The sequence below is a fragment of the Aythya ferina genome (genome assembly GCF_964211825.1).
Source record: "Aythya ferina genome assembly, chromosome: 3".
In the NCBI taxonomy this organism is placed as follows: domain Eukaryota; kingdom Metazoa; phylum Chordata; class Aves; order Anseriformes; family Anatidae; genus Aythya; species Aythya ferina.
Window position 1 is genome coordinate 12,139,248 of NC_140298.1, and position 18,438 is coordinate 12,157,685.

At 46.3% G+C, this 18,438-nt stretch overlaps 1 protein-coding gene across 3 annotated transcripts in view; it reads right to left on the minus strand.

Annotated features, from left to right (window-relative positions):
- Positions 1-16,429, minus strand: part of SHLD1 (shieldin complex subunit 1) — a 34,372-nt gene extending 17,943 nt beyond the window's left edge. Inside the window, exons 1-3 of one of the 3 annotated variants that reach the window (XM_084512594.1) lie at positions 16,387-16,411; positions 15,747-15,793; positions 15,255-15,424 (exon numbers count right to left, since the gene is read on the minus strand). In XM_084512594.1, the coding sequence (XP_084368720.1) occupies positions 15,255-15,424; positions 15,747-15,763 (187 nt within the window). In that variant the 5' untranslated portion in view covers positions 15,764-15,793; positions 16,387-16,411. The other 2 variants (XM_084512593.1, XM_084512592.1) reach the window with 2 other exon arrangements.
- Positions 16,430-18,438: the final 2,009 nt, after the last annotated feature.

The window sequence follows — 18,438 nt, forward strand, 5'->3', positions numbered from 1 at the left end:
TCTGGTTTTAGTGCACAGCTGAGACGAGATGAACTGGCAGCAAGGGCTCCTGATAGATCCTTTGAGAAGGATTTCTTTCTAAAACTATCTTGTTCATAAGAAATAGCCAGACTGGTTTGCCTTTTTGTTGTTTTTTGTGTACAATGAAGAGGGGGAAAACCATTGCTATGACCCCAGAAAGGCCAGATTGCAACACTGCAACACAAATGCAGCCAGACACTGGCACAGTGGGTTGGTTCTATGCTACAGGGAGGACAATTTTGGCAAACTAAGAACATAATGAAGTGAGTTACTAGTTCGAAGTATTAAAGCCATCCATGTGATGGATTAAAGGTGGACTATTGCCTATATACCATAGGATTTTCAATCATCTCAGTCTATGACCAACTCTTCAGTGTGGTGGACAGAGAGAGAGCAGTTGACTAATCCATGATCAGTCAGGAAGGTTCATCTAGAAAGGTTTCACTGCCAGGTATTGTTAATGTGGAGAAGTCATCAAGAATTTAAGCAACTGAGTATTTCATTTGTGTGGGAAGAGCAGAGGCAAAAACAGCATTTTGTTTCTGTGTGAAGAAGCGCATTTGCCAACAACGCGTGTTCGCCCTCTTTCCCCACGTGGCTTAACTCATCCGTGTGGGTATGAACTTCCCAGCTGTTAATTACAGAGCAGGGTGCTTCCATTCTGAATGTGAGATCCAACTTGCAGCCTCGTTTTTGCTTTCATCCTCTGCGAAAGACCAATTCCTCCTTTTTAAGAGGAAAAAGAAAATGAAGAGTCAGAGCGGCCTGTTCAGAGCTAATAGCAAAGTAGGATAGCACAAAACCAGGTTCCTTTATATTCCCAGACTGCTGGGCTGAGGAGCACCAATATTTCCTCACACTCAACCTAACGCAGGAATGAAACCCACTGGCGCAAACTCGGTGACTCAGCCACTCGAGCCAACCTCACTCCTGGAATGCTGCCACCGGCTCTGCGGATGATTCACACCCTCGCACATGCTATTAGACAAGTGCCTCCTATAAAATAATAATTAGCCCCAATAACAAGCATCCTACCACACGGCACTGGTGCAGCCTAAACTGGATTTTCGCGAACTATTTTATTTCGCATCTTCTGCTGCTTTCATTACGTTTTAATTAAAGCTGCATCAGGAGAAAAATTAACCTCGGAATAACCTCCTTAGACATCCGGAGGAAAAGCAATGTAGAGCAATGTGAAATTCAGCAGGGACTGCAGATGGTGGATTTGTAAATCAGGCTCTGCTTCAATTCAGCACTTGAGCAGGCAGCTCACCTCTTCAAGAAATTACAACTGAACGAGAAGATGCCATGAAGTGGAGCCCACTTGTGCCACACCATGACCAGGAGTGCAGATGACAGATTTCTCTGCAGTCTTTATGCAAAACATTTTTTTTAATTGCAAAACTCAGAACAAGTTAATACCATGGAGAGCACAAAAAGTCTTGGGGCTAGGCACTGGGTCAATGCATTATGGGCTGCTTCTCTACTCCAACAGTCCCTTTCCTTCAGCTTCCCTCCTGCTTTTGGGCAGGTTATCCCAGGAATTAATGGCACTGCTGAAGGCAAGAGTTGTACCCATTAAAACACTGGCATCAGCTTTGCCATCTGCACAATCAGAATCCTTCCTCCTTTCTAAAGGGACAAGGAAGAAGTTTTTTGCCAGGCAAGATGAGATCACAAACGTTTCTAGTCCAGGATGGCCCCTCCACGTGTGCTGGGTGGCAGCAGGGCGATGTGGTGATGGGGATACGTGCGTGGGACCTGGCACCTCCAGCCAGGCAGCGATTAGAACAGGCTGTGAAACGTCACGCTACGTATTCGATATCTCAGCAATGTGTGTGTCAGCAAGAACTATTTGACTTCGATCATTCTTATTACCCAAATCAGCGTATAACCCCCTTTTCTTAACATTAGCAAGCTCTGAGCCTCGATGATTTCCCGTAGCACTGAGTTTTGTCATCTAATCACCTGCCGGGTAAGAAAGTGCTGAAGATTGATTTTACTGTCTTTCCTTTTCCTCATCTTCTAAGCATGCAGATACTTCTCTAGATCATTACTACTCTCCGGACTTATTTTTTTATTCCATACAAGTTTTGCATAATTCTTTGAGATAGATTTATACATACCGAATGGATCACTAGGTCACTGCCAGAGCCTTGATTCATCTAGAAGATGTTAGTGTACCTGTTTTCCTGTACTTACTCTTTTCTGGTTCCTTTTGTCTTGTCTTTTTGAATTAAAGCCAAAAACTTTTCCTCTCAGGTATCAGCAGGCTGTTGTCCAAAGGTAGGACCTCCTATTTTCGTGGCAAACCCAGCTAACTTTTGGAATAAGATGATCTGTATAACGCAGGGAACGCTATTTTCCTAACAGTCAACCTGAAAAATGAAACCTCCACTTACCTCTGCCCACCAACGAACACCAGAGCACAGCTACAAGTCCTTCAACGTGCTGAAAAGAACAGCGAGCAGCACATAGCACAAAATATTGTCGTTTGCTTGCCAGTGCTTATTATGGCAGTAAATAACCAGCTGCCTGCTACTCTTCACATATAACCTCAGTGTGGAGGCTCACTGTAAACACAGAAGCACTGCTCAGCCTGACAGCCTTCCATCTGTCTGCGGAGGAGATTTTATAGACGGATATATGTGCATGCGTAAGCTCACCAAGGAACTTAGCTACTGTGAAAATCCCCAGCAAGTGACACCACGGAAGGGGGCTGTGATGAAATGAAGGAAGCAATGGAGGCAGGAGGGCTCCAGGATAAAAATTCATGGCCTGTAACCCACACTGATGCTGAATCACAGGGCTACGCTGGTTTGTTTTAAAAAAAAAATATTGTGGATGATGAAAGTGTGCTATATTTTGTACTCACAGTCTGCTCCTAAAGGGTTCTGAGTCACTATTTGGTGTGCTTTTATGCTGCAGTCTCTTCAGCTGCACACCAATGAGCTCAGTTAAGCAAAACAGAGAAACAGGCAAAAAAAAAAAAAAAAAGCCTGGATTAAGTCACACACAACAAGTTTAAATCCAGTGCCAGACTGCCCACTTATGCCATTTATTTTTGTGATAGGTGCCTGAGCTGTGAGGCTTTAGGAGTATTCAGTTGGACCTGACCCACATGGCGCAAGCTGCAGTAGACGCAAGGAGCCATTAAGAGCTGCACAAGAATTCAAGGGCAGAGACTAAACTACATGGAAGAGAGCAGGAAACAACTCTGCAGCAATCCCCAAAAACCTCTAGCTCATTTTTCTAGCATCCAATCACACCGTATGCCTGAGAAAAGGTATGAATGATGGAGATGGGTGCAGCGAAAGTCCCCCATTGAAAAGGAGAAAGCCAGTCTGGGCAAAAAAAAAACAAAGTAAAAACCTTGCTAATACAGTAACGAGGAGACAGCCTTCATTACTGTACAAGCTCAGTGCCCAGGCCATGCAGGTATTTCACGTAGGCTCATAACTTATCTCACCGACATTCAGACGAGCTCAAGAGACATCCGTGTTTGAGCACGTGGTGCTCTGGCACACGTTGCTTACATAAGCTGTCCCTGTAAATTGGAAATGAAAGAACATCCCTGATTATTTATTTATGTAGCTCCGGGAGGCTGTTTGCTATCTCAGCAGTAACCCTGACGGGTTACATAAAAGCAGGGGCAGAGCAGGAGGAACTCATGCACAAACATGCTCGAACACGGGGCACAATGCAAACCACTGCCTTTCCACGGGGTGCAGCGGAAGGCAAAGCTTCTCAGCAGGAGCAGCGAGGCTGGGTGCAGGGCAGGTGAGAGGCAAAGGGAGACATCCCCCAAAGAGGCACACACTAGAGAAAATCAGAAATGAAAGGAACTGCCAGCAAAACAGTAAGTTTAAGAGAACAAAAATGGAAACAACAGCTTTTAAAAGAGACTTGGGGAGTCCCATTTGTTATCTAAGCATATGACCAGAGTATTAAATCTCCCTCTAAAGCACAAATGCTGCTCACAGCTGGACCACAGGTGATGCGCCCCGAAGCATCTGAGCAAATGTGCGCTGCATGAAGCTCAGAGACAACTGGAAGCCCTGCAGCATCCTTACAGGGGGGCACAGCTGCATTTCAGGCTGATGCAGCTACACCGCGCCCCCAAATGCCCAAACTAACCTGTGCCAGGCACACGAGAGGAATAAGCCGGCTGGCTGGGGATGGCTCCTGTTGTTTTCCAAGGCCATTTGCTCTTTCTGACTGTTCTGTCCCAACCAGACACATCCTTCATGATTTAAATTGGGATTTTAAGCCGTTCTCGCAGAACTCGGCCACCCACACACGGAGCGATGCAGCTGACAAGCTGAGAGACCCAAGTACACTCTGCAGACAGCAGGGAATGGTAACAGCAGCTTTACATAACGAGGTTATTGCAGCCACTTTGTCTTCTGCCATTTGCTGGCTGCTCAGCGCCGACACACACGTCTTGGGGCACTTCTGCAGGATCTGCACTGCAACAAGACCGTAACGCCAAGCTGCACAGAGCAGCTTTATTGTAAAATAAAGGATCCAACATCTTAGGAGACCCACAAAAAAGACTAATGAAGATGAAAAGACCCCATGAAGTGTCACGGAAACAGGAACAGTCACGCTCCCATAGAACTTCGTCCAGTTATTTCACTGGCCTGATGATTCAAGGCATGCATTTTCATTTTTCTTCAATGAAAAGAAAAAAAAACAAAACAGATTTGGTGGAAAGGTTTCGGTTGTACAGCAGCTCTTGTGCTCCAAAGTGATGGGAAACTTTCACGTGTACACCAGCACGTTTCGTGGCTGCTGTCATTGTACTATGGCATCTCCTGCTGCTCCCACATGCTTGGTTTTATTGTTCTTGTTTAGATGTATACCAGCACGAAAAGCCCTGCCCAACTTTTACGGAGACAGAGATGTCCCAAGATGAGAGAGAGGGCTCATGCTGGATCCAAACAACGTGCCAACACTAATCAGCTTCTGTGAAAAAGCAATGTGCTGCAATAAAATGGTGTTCCAAGGTGACAGGGAAAGAGGAAGTGCTGGCCAGCACCCACCAGTGCATGAAATATTCGCTCCATCACGGCCATTGCTTCCCAGGCCTTCCCGACCAACAGGAACATCAGGATTGTTCCTAGAGCTTCTCGGCTTTGAAATAACAAAAAAGAATTAATCAAACCTAGAGACAGATTAAACAACAAAACCCCTTTTCCATAGGATCTACCTCTCCTTCAACCTCACAGACACTCGAATCTCCTATTTCCCTTTCCTTTTCTATACTTTTTTTCACCTCATATCCCTTCTATTGACACTTCAGCATCCCTGCACAGAGCCACAATATTGCTGAAGGGATGGAGTCAGGCTAGGATGCAGATGAGGCTCTCTGCTAGAGGGCTTTCCATCCTAACCACGGGAAGAAATGGTTCTCCTTGCCTGTGCAAAGCTCCTTGCCTGAGTGAGCAGCAGGTGGTAAAAACAGTCCCTGGGCAAAATCAAGCAGATGAGGCAAAGCAAGGAATTTCTCTTGTAAAATTCAAGGGAATCTGATACAAAGAGGAATTCCTTGCTCGTTTCAGATGGGAGCCCAGTGTAGGGAAGGCGGCCATCCCAAGCGGACCTTCATCTTACAGGGGACCATTAACTTCAGTCAATGCTTTTCTCCTTCCAGCAGCATCAGTCCGCTGCCAACATCTGACATCCAGTTGCTCCAGGACAGATCCACCTCCACTGATGACTCCAAGGAACAGATCTAATGATTTTGGAAAAGCTGAGTAGAACTGCAAAAAAAAACAAGTCTTCAACACAGAAAAATCTCTGTACTACACACTCAGCTAAAAACCTATTTACAGCACCCATTAAGGAGGAACCCAAAACAAGGATGAGCTTTTTGGCCACATCAGCACTATATTCTAGAGCTTTGCATAGCCACGAGCATCTGGCTGCCATCCCAGCCTGGTATCAGCCTGGATCTTTGTCAATAAGAAATCTTCTGGTCTTCTTTTATTTGGAAGTTCTTCTGTGCCCCCACAATATCCAATGGCAGCACGGTGGTTACAAGTGACAGCTGCAAGGCCCAGGCTTTATACAGCCTAAACTTTGCTCACTCTTCTGTAAAAACCACACTTGGATGGTTTCTGCTCCTGACCTACAATTTTCCATCTCAAAGGAGTCCGCATTTGCACTTCAGAGGGTAGAAAATGAGTCATAAAGAACTGAACAAAGTCTCGTTCCCTGTCATTTGCGTCCAGGATTTAATTCCTTTTTTTAAAGAGCTAAGGCTCAGTGAGCAGCCTGGGAAGATGAAATCGCATTGGCATACGTACGTACAAAATTGCCTCGCAGCCACCTGAGTAACAATTGCCACAATGAAATTACTGCAGCTGGAATTGGATTAGGTCACAGCAACGGACAAACACAGATAGCTGCAACGAGAGAAATCAAAGCCTGGGATTGCAATGACAGTTTAGATCAAGATAAGGGAGAAAAGGCCCACAGGGAGTATTACACCACTGCCACGGAGCGAGGCGAGATGAAAAGAAGAGCCCCCAGTCCCCAAGGTGTGCAGACAGCTCTGTGTGCCTCTATCTGGCACTGACAGCACAGCTGGAGCTGCAGCAGGTCAGCCAGGTCCCCTCTCACACCACAGAACCAGTAAAAAATTAATGAGACCTAATATATGTCACACACACACACATATATATACATAAATATCTTCACATATGCCCTGCATGGCCTCTTTATGAATCAGATCATCCATAGTTAACAGCCAGGCTGCTGTCAGTGCAAGGGAAGGCATCCATAGTCACTCGCCTCCAGTAGATGGAGCTTTAAGAAAGGCTACAAACACGTTATAATCATGAAATGAGCTATGTTGTGACCTGAAAGCAGCCTCCTTTCTGAAAGGCACACCACTAATGGCCTGCTGTCATGGCATTTGATACAGATACAGGTTGACCCTCCTCCCTCGACATTCAGTAAATCCCCGCACTTGCTTCCGAAGCAGGAGCACATTTCGTTTCCTGAACCTGGCTCGTAGGCCTGCCTGACCTTTGTAAATCACTAAAACACCGTCTTCACATTCTCCTTTTGCCATTTCGAAGCCTAAGCCGGACCCTAGAGCCTCACAACCAGGAAAAAACAGAAAAGCACCTCAGAAAACACAAGGACTACAAGCACAGCAAACATCAAAGGCAGGTGCTGAGCAAACATCTCATTGAGACCTGTGCCAGCAGGGCTTTGGAAGCAAAGCCAATAAAAGCCATGAAGTTTCCCATAATAAATACCCAGCAATAACACTTGACTTAGGATCAAGCTGAAGACGCAGCACATGGCAGAGGCGAAGGGGATGACATTTAGGGTTTCTTATCTTTAATTATAGGTGGACAGAGTAAATATTTCCATGCTGTTTTGATGACAGCAGGTTGATGGCAATGCGCACACGATGGAGGAATGCGGGGGGAAAACCACCGTGGTTTAGCACTGAATAGATACAGGAGTGAAAGCACAAAGGCACGGGATGTTACAAGGGAAGGAAAGAAGAGAGCAAAGCATGCGAGCAGACTGCAGTGAGCAAAAAGACCAGGAAAAGAGCAAAAAGACAACTCTGACCTACCTGCAGAGCTCCTGGACTTGTACTACAGCCAGTAAGAGACCTTTCAAGAGAAAGGTCTCTTTTTCAGATCACTGTAGTAACTCAGGCACAGCTCAGTGCCCTGCAAGGAAAGCCTCTCCTTCCTCTAACACGGCTCTCAAAGCAGGGAGGCAGTAAAACCACCAAGCAAAACGATGCACAAAGAACTAGGAGCAAGGACTACAGCACCTTGATAGGCTGCTCTGAGCCATGTCACAGACATCACCCTGTGCACAGTTCTTGCCCCACGTCCCTAGAAGATCAAAGAAAAGCTGGAAAGGACACAGTAAGGGACAGACCAAAGATAGCTCAAGTCACAGGGTGGCTTTTCTGTGACATAAAGATCTAATGCACTGGGCTTCTTTAGCCTGGAAAGAATTCTACAGAGAAAGTGTAGGATGTCTGTAAGGCCACAAATGGTTTGAACAAGGAATCAGCAGCCATCATTCACTGGTTCTGAACCTGTAGGAAGATTCAGGGGAGCCAAGGGAGTCAAAGACACACCGCCAGTGCGCCCCCACAGCCCCACTCCCACATGGTGAAGTGGTGTCCACAAAAAGTCAGACAAATTCCTTGAAGGCCCATTCATCAGGAGCCACTGACACACTGACGTGTCTGTGGCTCCTAGATCAGGAGTCCTGGCGATCTACAGGCTTGTAGGGTTGGGATCCCTTCTGCCTGCACTGCTACCTGCTGCTGAAGACAAGGAACAGCTCAAGGCATCTCCACTCTGACCACTCTCATACAATTGTGTCCAGTATTTTATGTCTTCAAGATGCTGCCTGTTCCATTGTGCATCAGCTCGAACTGACCAACCTAAATAAATCCAAAGTTGACTCGTGTGAGGCCTGTTCAATCAGACGGACACCTCACATCTTCTCAGCAAGGGGGTTCAGAACTTGCACATGAGGATTTGGAAGCATTTAAGAGCAATTTCCACTAAGTGAATGGTGTCTGAAAAAAAGTACAATAACCCCACACGCTTCTGCACACAGGAAAACAAAAGCATCACTAAACAAATATTTTAGTAATGTAAGGGATGCCGAAATGTGCATCCAGTACCTAAGCCTTGCCTTGTACAAACATTTGGCAGCTCAGCATCAGGGCTCTAAATCACGCAGTGCACCACAACCACCCCACATCATCTTTGTGACACGTGCTCTTTACATATAAAGTTGGAAAATAACCCGGAGTTACAGGCTACTTCAGAAACACAGCTTGTTCTCGATGGTGAATGGGACTAACGTACAACCTGACTCACGCCTTGCTGGTTCTGTTGGAGTACTTACTGTTCCCTGCACTTGTTTCACCTTCTCTGGCCAAACAAGCACCAAATGAACTTCCTTCAAAAGTTTAAGAGAACAATTCTCTGTACCTGGCTCGGGGAGGTGCACAGCCGGGCTGTTCTGTTATCCCAGAGGAAGGACAGAGCCTCCCCTGTGCTCTGCAGCACACATTTTAATGAAGTAAATACTAATGGTTTAGCAAAACCAGCTGATTTTCACAGAACATAGATGCACCCTGAGACACTGAAATCTGCAAGGCAAGTCACATGCCCCAGTTTTTCTTCCCTTACTTATAAGGACAGTGCTTTAACTCTCCTTAAAATAGGATTAGTTTTCTTCTCCAGTCTGTGCGGAATAAAGCACCAGCTTTGTCCCATCCAGGATTTATTTTTGGCTGGATGCTTTATATAACAAGCCTGAAAAATTCATTTACAAAAGATGCAGAGACCTTCAGAGCGGTGCTGAGCACTTCGTTTTGTGTCATGCAGTTCCCCTGAATTCCTTTCATGTCACGTAGCATGAATTCTACTTTGCAGCTTCGTTCAATGCTCAGCAGAACCGTGCCACAGAGTTAACCCTTCAAAGCTCACTCAAGCTCCAGTTACCACACCTGTGTGCATGGCCACGACTTCAGAGGAGCTGGATAAATTCACATCAGCTGAGCACCTGCCCCACTGGATCACCAGGTCTATGTAAAATTTAGGATCTGGAACTTCTCACCACTGTTTTCTATTGAAAAGCATGGAGTTTTAAGAAAAAAATAAGATTCTGTTTATATTTGAGTGTACGTGGTTAGAAATCATAAATAAACAAGTACATATTCTTGCTTGAACACGGGTGCTTCTTTGCTTTTGCTAAGCTAAACAAATCACCTACCTTGACAAATAAGTTGATGCTGACACCAGTATCAGGGATGAAAGAAGAGTGAGCTGCTAAAAACAGAACCTTTGAGAAGGCAAAGAAGTGACAGCTGCATGCAAAAACCAGCATAACCACCAAGCTTTAAAGACTCCTCATTCTCCTAACAGACTCAGATCCTGGCATGGCTCTAATTGTAATAGACAGATGTAGGAAGGCTATTCCCAGACAAAAATATTTCACCTACTGGCAAGATAAGCCACATAATGCCAAGAATCATGCACTAAACAGTGAGCAGCCAACACTCCTACCTTGGGAAAGGGTTAGCATCTTTTCTCAGTGGCAGGCAACTACCACAGGACTGAGCTCGCTACATGGCATACATCTGCACCAGGGGAAAACAAAACAAAAAGTCTTCAGCCCACCAGCTCCAAGCAGGCAAGGTTGGCAGCTCCGTAAATGAGTCACAGTGCTCACTAGAGGGCAGCAGGAAACAAAGCATAACCGGTGAAAATCCAGGAATTCTTAAAACAGGGGCCACAAGCTTCAGCCAGTCAAAAGCAGCTCTGCACAGGTCATCTACCTAGAAAAACACAATTATTTCTGAAGGTGTTGGGGCTCCCAGATCAATTGGAAGTGCATTTGCAAGTGGAAAAACGTTATCTTCCTGCAGTCCAGGATGACTTTTCATACTAGCACAAACCCCCTTTGTACAGCACCCTCAGCTTCATCTTCACATCAAGCCAAAAAGCGAGATACCCTTTGGGCAGCTTCTATCTCATGGGTAAAGGGAAACTGGCAGAAGTTTCTGTATCTACAGCAGCCAGAAGTACAAGAAAAAGCCTTGTTTAGCACAGCTGTGGCTCCTTCTGAAAGTGATTCAGAAGATCACATATGTTTGGGATATAAAGAGCTAACACTGACCCCTTAAAATGAGACCTTATATAAAAGTCTTCAGTCTTCTGCCTGTCCTCAGCAAGGGCAGACAAAAAACCGTTCTGGAAATTCTGCTACTTTTGGAAATTGCAGCCAAGCTGTCATTTCTATACCAAACAATGAATGAATACACCGAGTTCTGGGCTGAACTCTATCTCCAAGCACCCGTCAAGTGCCAGCCCTGAAAGGTTGCTGCTGACATGAAAAGTACAGCCTGCTCCTTTCATTTTCAGCTTCTACGTCAGCACTTGTGCACAACTCCCCTACAGAAAAAGCAGAAACCATGCCAGGCTTCTTCAGTAAACACAACCCAGCTCTGCAGAAGAGATTAAGCAACTCTTGACAGGCAGGTAGACACAGTAAACAGAGGAGAGCATTTAAGGACACATCAGAACACATGCACTGACATTAATGTGACTCCTCGGTTGCTAATAAAAGACACCACCACTCGCTGCAAAGCTAAACATGTAATTTCGGCGGGTATGTGCAGTGTTTTTTTCACAGAACTCACAACTGCCTACAGAGCTGAGAGCTGTGTTAGTGTGGAAACCTCTGCTTTGATTAACACGTGGTTGACTAAAAAATAAAATAGTCCAAAACCCATGATTGCTTTTATTTTTTAAACTGGGGTATCATCTTGATCAGGTCTGCTCGCCTCAGGATTTTAGCACAGTAGCAGCAGCAGCACCACAGCTCAGACTCACCCATTTCACCCAAGCCTTTCTGGATCCAGGCCATGGAGAAATGCTCTTCGGTTCCACGCCGTTTCCCCCATGCCCTCACCAGTAGTTAAGCACAGCCTGTGTTTGAAGGAAGCCTCAGAACAACATCCATCAAAAGGAACATACAGCCCGGCTCCCCGCAGGGGAAAAGCAATTAATACCCTAACATTACTTTTTCCAGAAGCCACTGCTCTGGAAAGGCTGTAACCCCACATGAAAGGCAGGGCACGCTGCTGACTGCTCCGTCTTGCCATATTCCTGTGCTGCTGCCAGCAGGAGCAGCTGTCCCCCCCATCTCAGCCACGCAAATATTCTTGTGGCTGCCAGTTGTGGCCAGATTCCCTGAGCTGCCTCCTCGTGGGGCTGCCTGAGCAGCAGTACCAGCGCTAAGGATGGAGCAGGAGCAAGAAGCAGGGCTGGTTTGGGATCCTTGCTGTGTTTGAGAGCTCGCAGGAGCCTGTGGAAAATACCCAACATCTGGGCTCAAACACAAAGCAAACTGCAAGAACAGAAGTAGTGACTTTGGAGATGGTAACTAAAGGTTGGAAGCCTCTATTTGCATTTTTCTGAGAGCTAACCATTATTGAGAGCCTCTCCTATCACACACTGAATTATTTCTGTCTCCCTGCTCCCCCCAATTTGCTTCAGCATCCCTCCTTCCTCTTCTACTGTCATCCTCCCCCTATTTTCTTCTTTCCTGTGACACCACATTTCCCTCCCATCTTTCCCTTCCCCTGGGTGACCCCCTCTACCCACCCATTCTCCTAAGGACGGATCTTTCTCACAAACTTTTCACGACAAAGAAAAAGAGACCGAAGGAGAAGCTGCAGGACACGCGAGGAGGATCATCCCTCCCCGCTCCAGCCAACAGCCACACAGGCAGACTGATGCAGAATAGAAACACCATAAATAATGAATGGGATTTCTTTTCTAATTATTTTTCAGCATAAGGGGATGTATAAGAAAAAAGGAGGCAGACCAAAACTTCACTGATCCAATTTAATTTTCTCAGCTACATAAACACTTGAGCTCACAACACCAGTCGGCTAAAAGCACGCTTATCTGTTAGGAGAACACAGCCCTCGCTCCCACACTAATCCTGAAGCCATTCATCCATGGATATTAGGTATTCAGACTCAGATATTCAGCAGTTTTTCCACAGAACTACTCTGTTCTTGCTTCGGGGTACCTGCTATCCTGAGGCTCTGTTTCCCTGACTAATGGGAACCACCTTCTGCTGTCACAGGTGATGCAGGCTCTCCAGATTAATAACATCTACCACTAATGACTCAGGCAGTAGGCATACCTCCGTGTTCACCTCCGACTCCCGGGGCTGGGATGGCACAATATTTTGGTCAGTCTCAGTCCGCCTCGTGGCAGCCATCAGATAACCCAGCTTGTGCTGTCACTCTGCTGCTAGGCTAAGGAAGCTGTCACATGCCCGGAGACCCAATGGCCTTTTGGAAGTGCTTTTGAATCAGAGGAAGATCCCCACCCCTAAAATACTCTTTCAAGTCTGATGAGAAGACCCATTACCCACACTGTCCAAGCCCCAGAAGAGTCTTCTGATCACACAGCTTACAGGGCTGCAAGCTATAGCCACAAGGGATCCCGATTTATTTTATGCCATGGAACAGTTTACAACATGAAAACAAACAAGCAAAGGAGCTCCCTTGCCCAAGACAGAACTTGCCTGTAAAAAAGTCTGCCAAAGGCAGATTGTTTTTAAAGGACTCCTGCTTTTTGCTGCTACGCTGACCAAACACAATGGATTAGAGCTGAGGTGTGCCTAACAGTTTGACACTTATAAAAAAGAAAGGAATGGGAATGTTCAGAGCACCAGCTGGGTCTGATGTGACACTTGGTTACTTCACCACTAGGAGCACAAGGTCAGGAACCTTTCTACACTGCGCATCCCACAGTCACCACAATTGTGTTTGTGGTTTTTTTCCAGCTGTGAGGTGTCTCCAAAACAAGCGATGAAGGAGAAGGCTCCTAAGCCCACTCTGCCCTTCTCAGTGCATCTAGAATCCCTGAAAATAGCAGGGGGTGTTGGAGACAGCAAGGACGAAGGGCCTGGCATCGCAGCACACCTCGGTACCAAGCTTTAGCAACATACTCCACGCTGCCAACAACCCACCCAATGCTATCATTTGGGCTGCAGGCTGCGTATCTTCATTTCCACAAATGCCACCACTGCTGTGCCCCAGCCCAGCCTTAGGACTGAGGAGTGGCCATAACGTTCTTCTCTGCATCCCATTCATCAAAGCAATCACGTCCAGGTGCCCCGAGACACACTAAAGGGTGTTTGAGCAATTAAGCTGCTCTACACATTGTGGTAACTGCCTCACAGCTCCCAGAACTTCTTCATACCTGTGACACGGGGCTTGTGAAATCTGAACAGACAAAAGCCCTCCAGCCTGTCCCACCATTACAGGAACTTCCCCATCCTCATGAGAGAGGAAGGAGGCTTGCTCAGGACATTCTTCGTAGTGGTGGTCAGCACACTTACTCACAAAAAAAAAAATGCAAAACCTGAAAGCAGACTTCATTATTCTTCTAATGAGATATGGATCATGGCTTCACCGTAAAAAAAATTGCAATTGTAGCCTAAGACACGTGACTTCCTGGTCCACAAAGGGAAACCAAGGAAGGATTGGTACCTAATATTTGCAGATTTTATCACAGGTTCTGGATGTCCCACAATTAAGAGGTGAAGACAACTGCGCTAGCAAGTAGTGAGGATTGACTGAGCTAGACTAGTTTGGTTGATCCCACTGCTGCCCTGTTTAGCATGCTAAATACCAGTATCCCCACTGTAAAAAGAAACAAACAACAGAAAAAAAACACCTCATGCATTTAATTCCAAGCAGAATTCTTGATTCTGCAAGGCCAAAAGAAGCTACCTGGTGCCTGAGGATGACAAGGCACCAAACTCTACTTTTACACTACTTAAAACTACAAAGGAATCAGAAACTTTATCAGCCACGTTACACCTGCTCAGCCCGCAGATTTGCCTTGACAAACCATCTTCTCACATTATTTGCGATCAGATTCACCCACACAACATTAAACATAATTACCACACCCCTGCCATATATTTGTACTGGCAGGGCTGAGGGGTGTCTCTGGGCCACTGCATTTTGATTTAACACTTCTTGCCGTATATTGACACTGGTGAGGCTGACGGATGTAGTAATCAGAACGTGCCAGACATCAGCTGATCCCATATATGCCAATACTCCTGAGAACCTGGTGTAAAATGCCATTTCTGCAGAAATCAGCCCCCTCTGAATAAAGGAACTGCTGCCTCCCAGAGCTGAACTGAAGCAGCTCCTCACGTTCGTGTCTTAGCACCAGCACACATTCTCTCTTGTATTATTCAAGCAACAGGCTACAAAGGCCATGTCTTGAGCTCATTAGTGGAAGATACGTGGTGAGCACACGAAGAGAAAAAGGGAAGAATTGGCGTTGATTAACAGTAATTTGAGATAGTATTTCCTCCTGATGCCTGTAGGATTGCTCTGTGGGCTTGTTCAAGTAACCCTCTTCCTCTGAGAGCACACAAAACGTGGATAAATGGTGTCATCAAAACAGCAGCAGCTGAGAGCATCCTCTGAACTGCTCTCCTATGTCTCATCAACCCACAACGTACATTGCATCTGTCAAGCTAGAACGGACTGTACTTCTGGTAAACCGTGTTTTAAGACAAGGCAGGTGCACCTGTAACTGACCACTGTTACTCACTTCAGTGACGTGCACAAATAATGCACTGGATAAGGAAAGACCACGTGAGAAGGTAGAAGCTGTTACCTGGGAGTGGAGAGGGAAAAGAATCCGGAGAACAAAAAGGCTCCTCACTGCTCTCAGTGCTGTTTGAAGGCTGGAAAATCTCTGCTAGGTCACAAACAGAGGGCAGGTCCAACACGCTGCTCTCCTCCGAGTGGAGGCTTGGTGATGGCTCTTTTCCTTCCATGGTCCCGCTGCAGAGACACAGAGTTGATTGAGCAGTGTTTTTAGAGCATGAAAATCTGAGCAAAAGACAACCTGGCATTTCTGCACTGCTCTGTGAGATGAGAAAAGCTGTTTTATTGTATTGGTACTGAAGTTAAGAAAAGAGCAAGATTAAAACAAAACAAAACAAACAAACAAAAAAAAAAGCACAACCCTCAGCCCTACATTGGATAAGTAGGAGCCCACAACATATCTGGCTTTTTTAGAGGCTTCCCAGAAGTACAGATTCAGTCGCCAGCCCTAAAACAGCCTTACACCTGTAGCAAAACCAAATAGGAATTGTCCTAGCACCTGCTGCAAGGCCTCATGCCAGCAAGACTTCTCAGGCAGGAGCTTCACTGAAGCACATACAGTGAGAATGACAATGAGATTGAGTGAGATAAACGTGAGCTGAAATTTTGTTCTCCTCCCTCACTTAAGTAACAGATGATGCTTTTCACGGGGAAAAAAATGTGGACAGAACAAAAATGTTTCTCATTAGATGTGAATTTAGTTCCCAGCTCTTACAGAGACTGCAGGAGATTTTGCCCACATTCCTTCCATCATCTGTTTTGTCTACTTAATGTAGTTAAAAAAAAAAAAAAAAGGCAGATTTTGTCTCTGCACTGCTACCTCCACCAGCTGGTATCCTTGTGCCATCTTGATAAAGAACAACAGGGCAGAGAAACCAGATCTAGTGGACAGGCAACGGATCAGGACCCTACAGACGCTCATTTATTTCCTTTTTTATAAGGAAATATACTGCTTTCTTAATTTTACCTTGGGGGTTTTATAACAGTAATAAATGCTACAGTCACGGGAGTGAAAGAAACCCCTAGAAGTAATTAGCATTGAAAAAATAAGTGAATAACCCCATAAGGATTTTATTTAATAAAAAATAAATAATTCCTCGGGTGCTTCTGTCCTGAAGAAACTTGTAGCTAAGACACACCTCTGACCTTTGCAGAATGCTGACCAACCTGCTAATGAGCAGAGTGAAGATGTTGGCTGTGATACTGGAACCCAGCTGCCTCGCATTGGAGGGACAAGCAAGGTCAGTGCATTCATGGAAACTTTCCACAGACAACAGAGTGGAAAATTAAAAACAAAACAAAGGACACAATCCTCCCCCCACAGTTTCTTTACAGACAAGGTTCTCCTCTGTTGTTCTTCATGCCCCAAATCACTGATGATCTGGGCATAAGGAAAACAGAGAAGAAGAAATGTGCCTCCAATTTGTTTTCCTGCTTGATGCTACTTTTTAAATACATAAATACTTTACAGAAGTCTAATTCAGTCCTTGGTCTGAAGCAAACAAAACAGTAATTAAAGTAGTTTGAGGTTTGATTTTCCTCAGAACATGCAGTTTTAATTTTGTTGTGAGGTTAACAAAGAGAGAGTTTCCCAAACCACACCACTGAGCTCCTGTGCGTGAGGTGGGAAGAGGAGCGTGGTGTCCTGTGGCAGTGCGATGCCAAACCATCTTGGTGCCTCAGCCCTCCTGCATGCTTCCCTGGCAGCCTCAGCCTTGCAGGAGAGACCCGAGAGGGCTGCCCGGCACGGGGATGGTCCAACTGCTGCTTTGCAAAGCAGCTGGGCAACGTACAGGGGTCTAAGGTGCCCACTCAGCACCCGGTCATTTTACAGCCCTGTTGTGCAAGCCCCAGCCCAAGGCTTTCCTAGGAAATAAAACGCCAGCCATCCCGGCACAGCACAGCCGGCGGAGGTCAGGGAGCAGCCCTGGCTGTTGTCTGAGGCCACAGGGTGGCCTGGCGGGCGGGAGCGCTGCCAGCCGAGAGCTGGCCGGGCTTCTTGGCAAGCCGACCACCACGGAGGCTGGGAAGGAGCTGGTGGCTTTTCCAAGAGCCTCTGGGCTGGTGGCAAAGTGGTGTGTTTAAAGGGAGGTCAATGAAAGGGGAAGGAAAAAAAAATTAGAAGTCCTGTGGCTGCCAAAAAGGCCTCATTTTGCTCCCAGGTGAGCTGGCACAGGGGAAGGCCCCTGCAGGGACAGCCTGTGAGTCTGGTTTTTAGCGAGAGCAGCCAAGCCTGGGCTTTTGGGCTTAAGAAGAGATGCAAGCCTAGCCTCCTAGGTGGTAACTAAACCCAGGCGCTGCTCTGGTACCAGGCTGTCTTCCCACCCACTATCTATCCTGGAGAAGAGGAGGCTCAGGGGCGACCTTATCGCTCTCTATGGGTACCTCAAGGGAGGCTGTAGCGAGGTGGGGGTTGGCCTGTTCTCCCACGTGCCTGGTGACAGGACGAGGGGGAATGGGCTTAAGTTGAGCCAGGGGAGTTTTAGGTTAGATGTTAGGAAGAACTTCTTTACTGAAAGGGTTGTGAGGCATTGGAACAGGCTGCCCAGGGAAGTGGTGGAGTCACCATCCCTGGAAGTCTTCAAAAGACGTTTAGATGTAGAGCTTAGGGATATGGTTTAGTGGGGACTGCTAGCGTTAGGTCAGAGGTTGGACTCGATCTTGAGGTCTCTTCCAACCTAGAAATTCTGTGATTCTGTGATTCTATCACCCATCCCTCTGGGGAGCGGGGTGGCCCCTTTTTTATGAGCTGGAAGGCAGCACCCCAGCACACCTTGCAGGGAGCAGGGCTGGAGCTGAGCACAGGAACACACAAAGTCAGCAGATCTGCATTGTTTAGTTGTATAGCACATGCAGTGCATCCAGAAACCAGCCATCTCTGTGATATCTCCCCACTGCATCAAAAAGGCTCTGGCAGTGGGGAATTTGGTAGGTACTGTTGGGTCCCCAAAAAATCCAAAGAGCTCCAGAAAGCAGAAGTGACAAACAAGCCAAAATGCTTGTTTACAACATTCTCCAGACTACCGGTTTCTATTTGTCACATTAGGTGGAAATCTCTGACCTTACTTTCATTTCCTTCACAAAAAGAAAGGGGTCCTGTGCCCTCCTGATGGAGCAGTGCGCTCCCCTGGCACCCCATCATTGTAATCTACAGCCCTTACCTTTATTTCTTACGAACTGCATTATCAGCA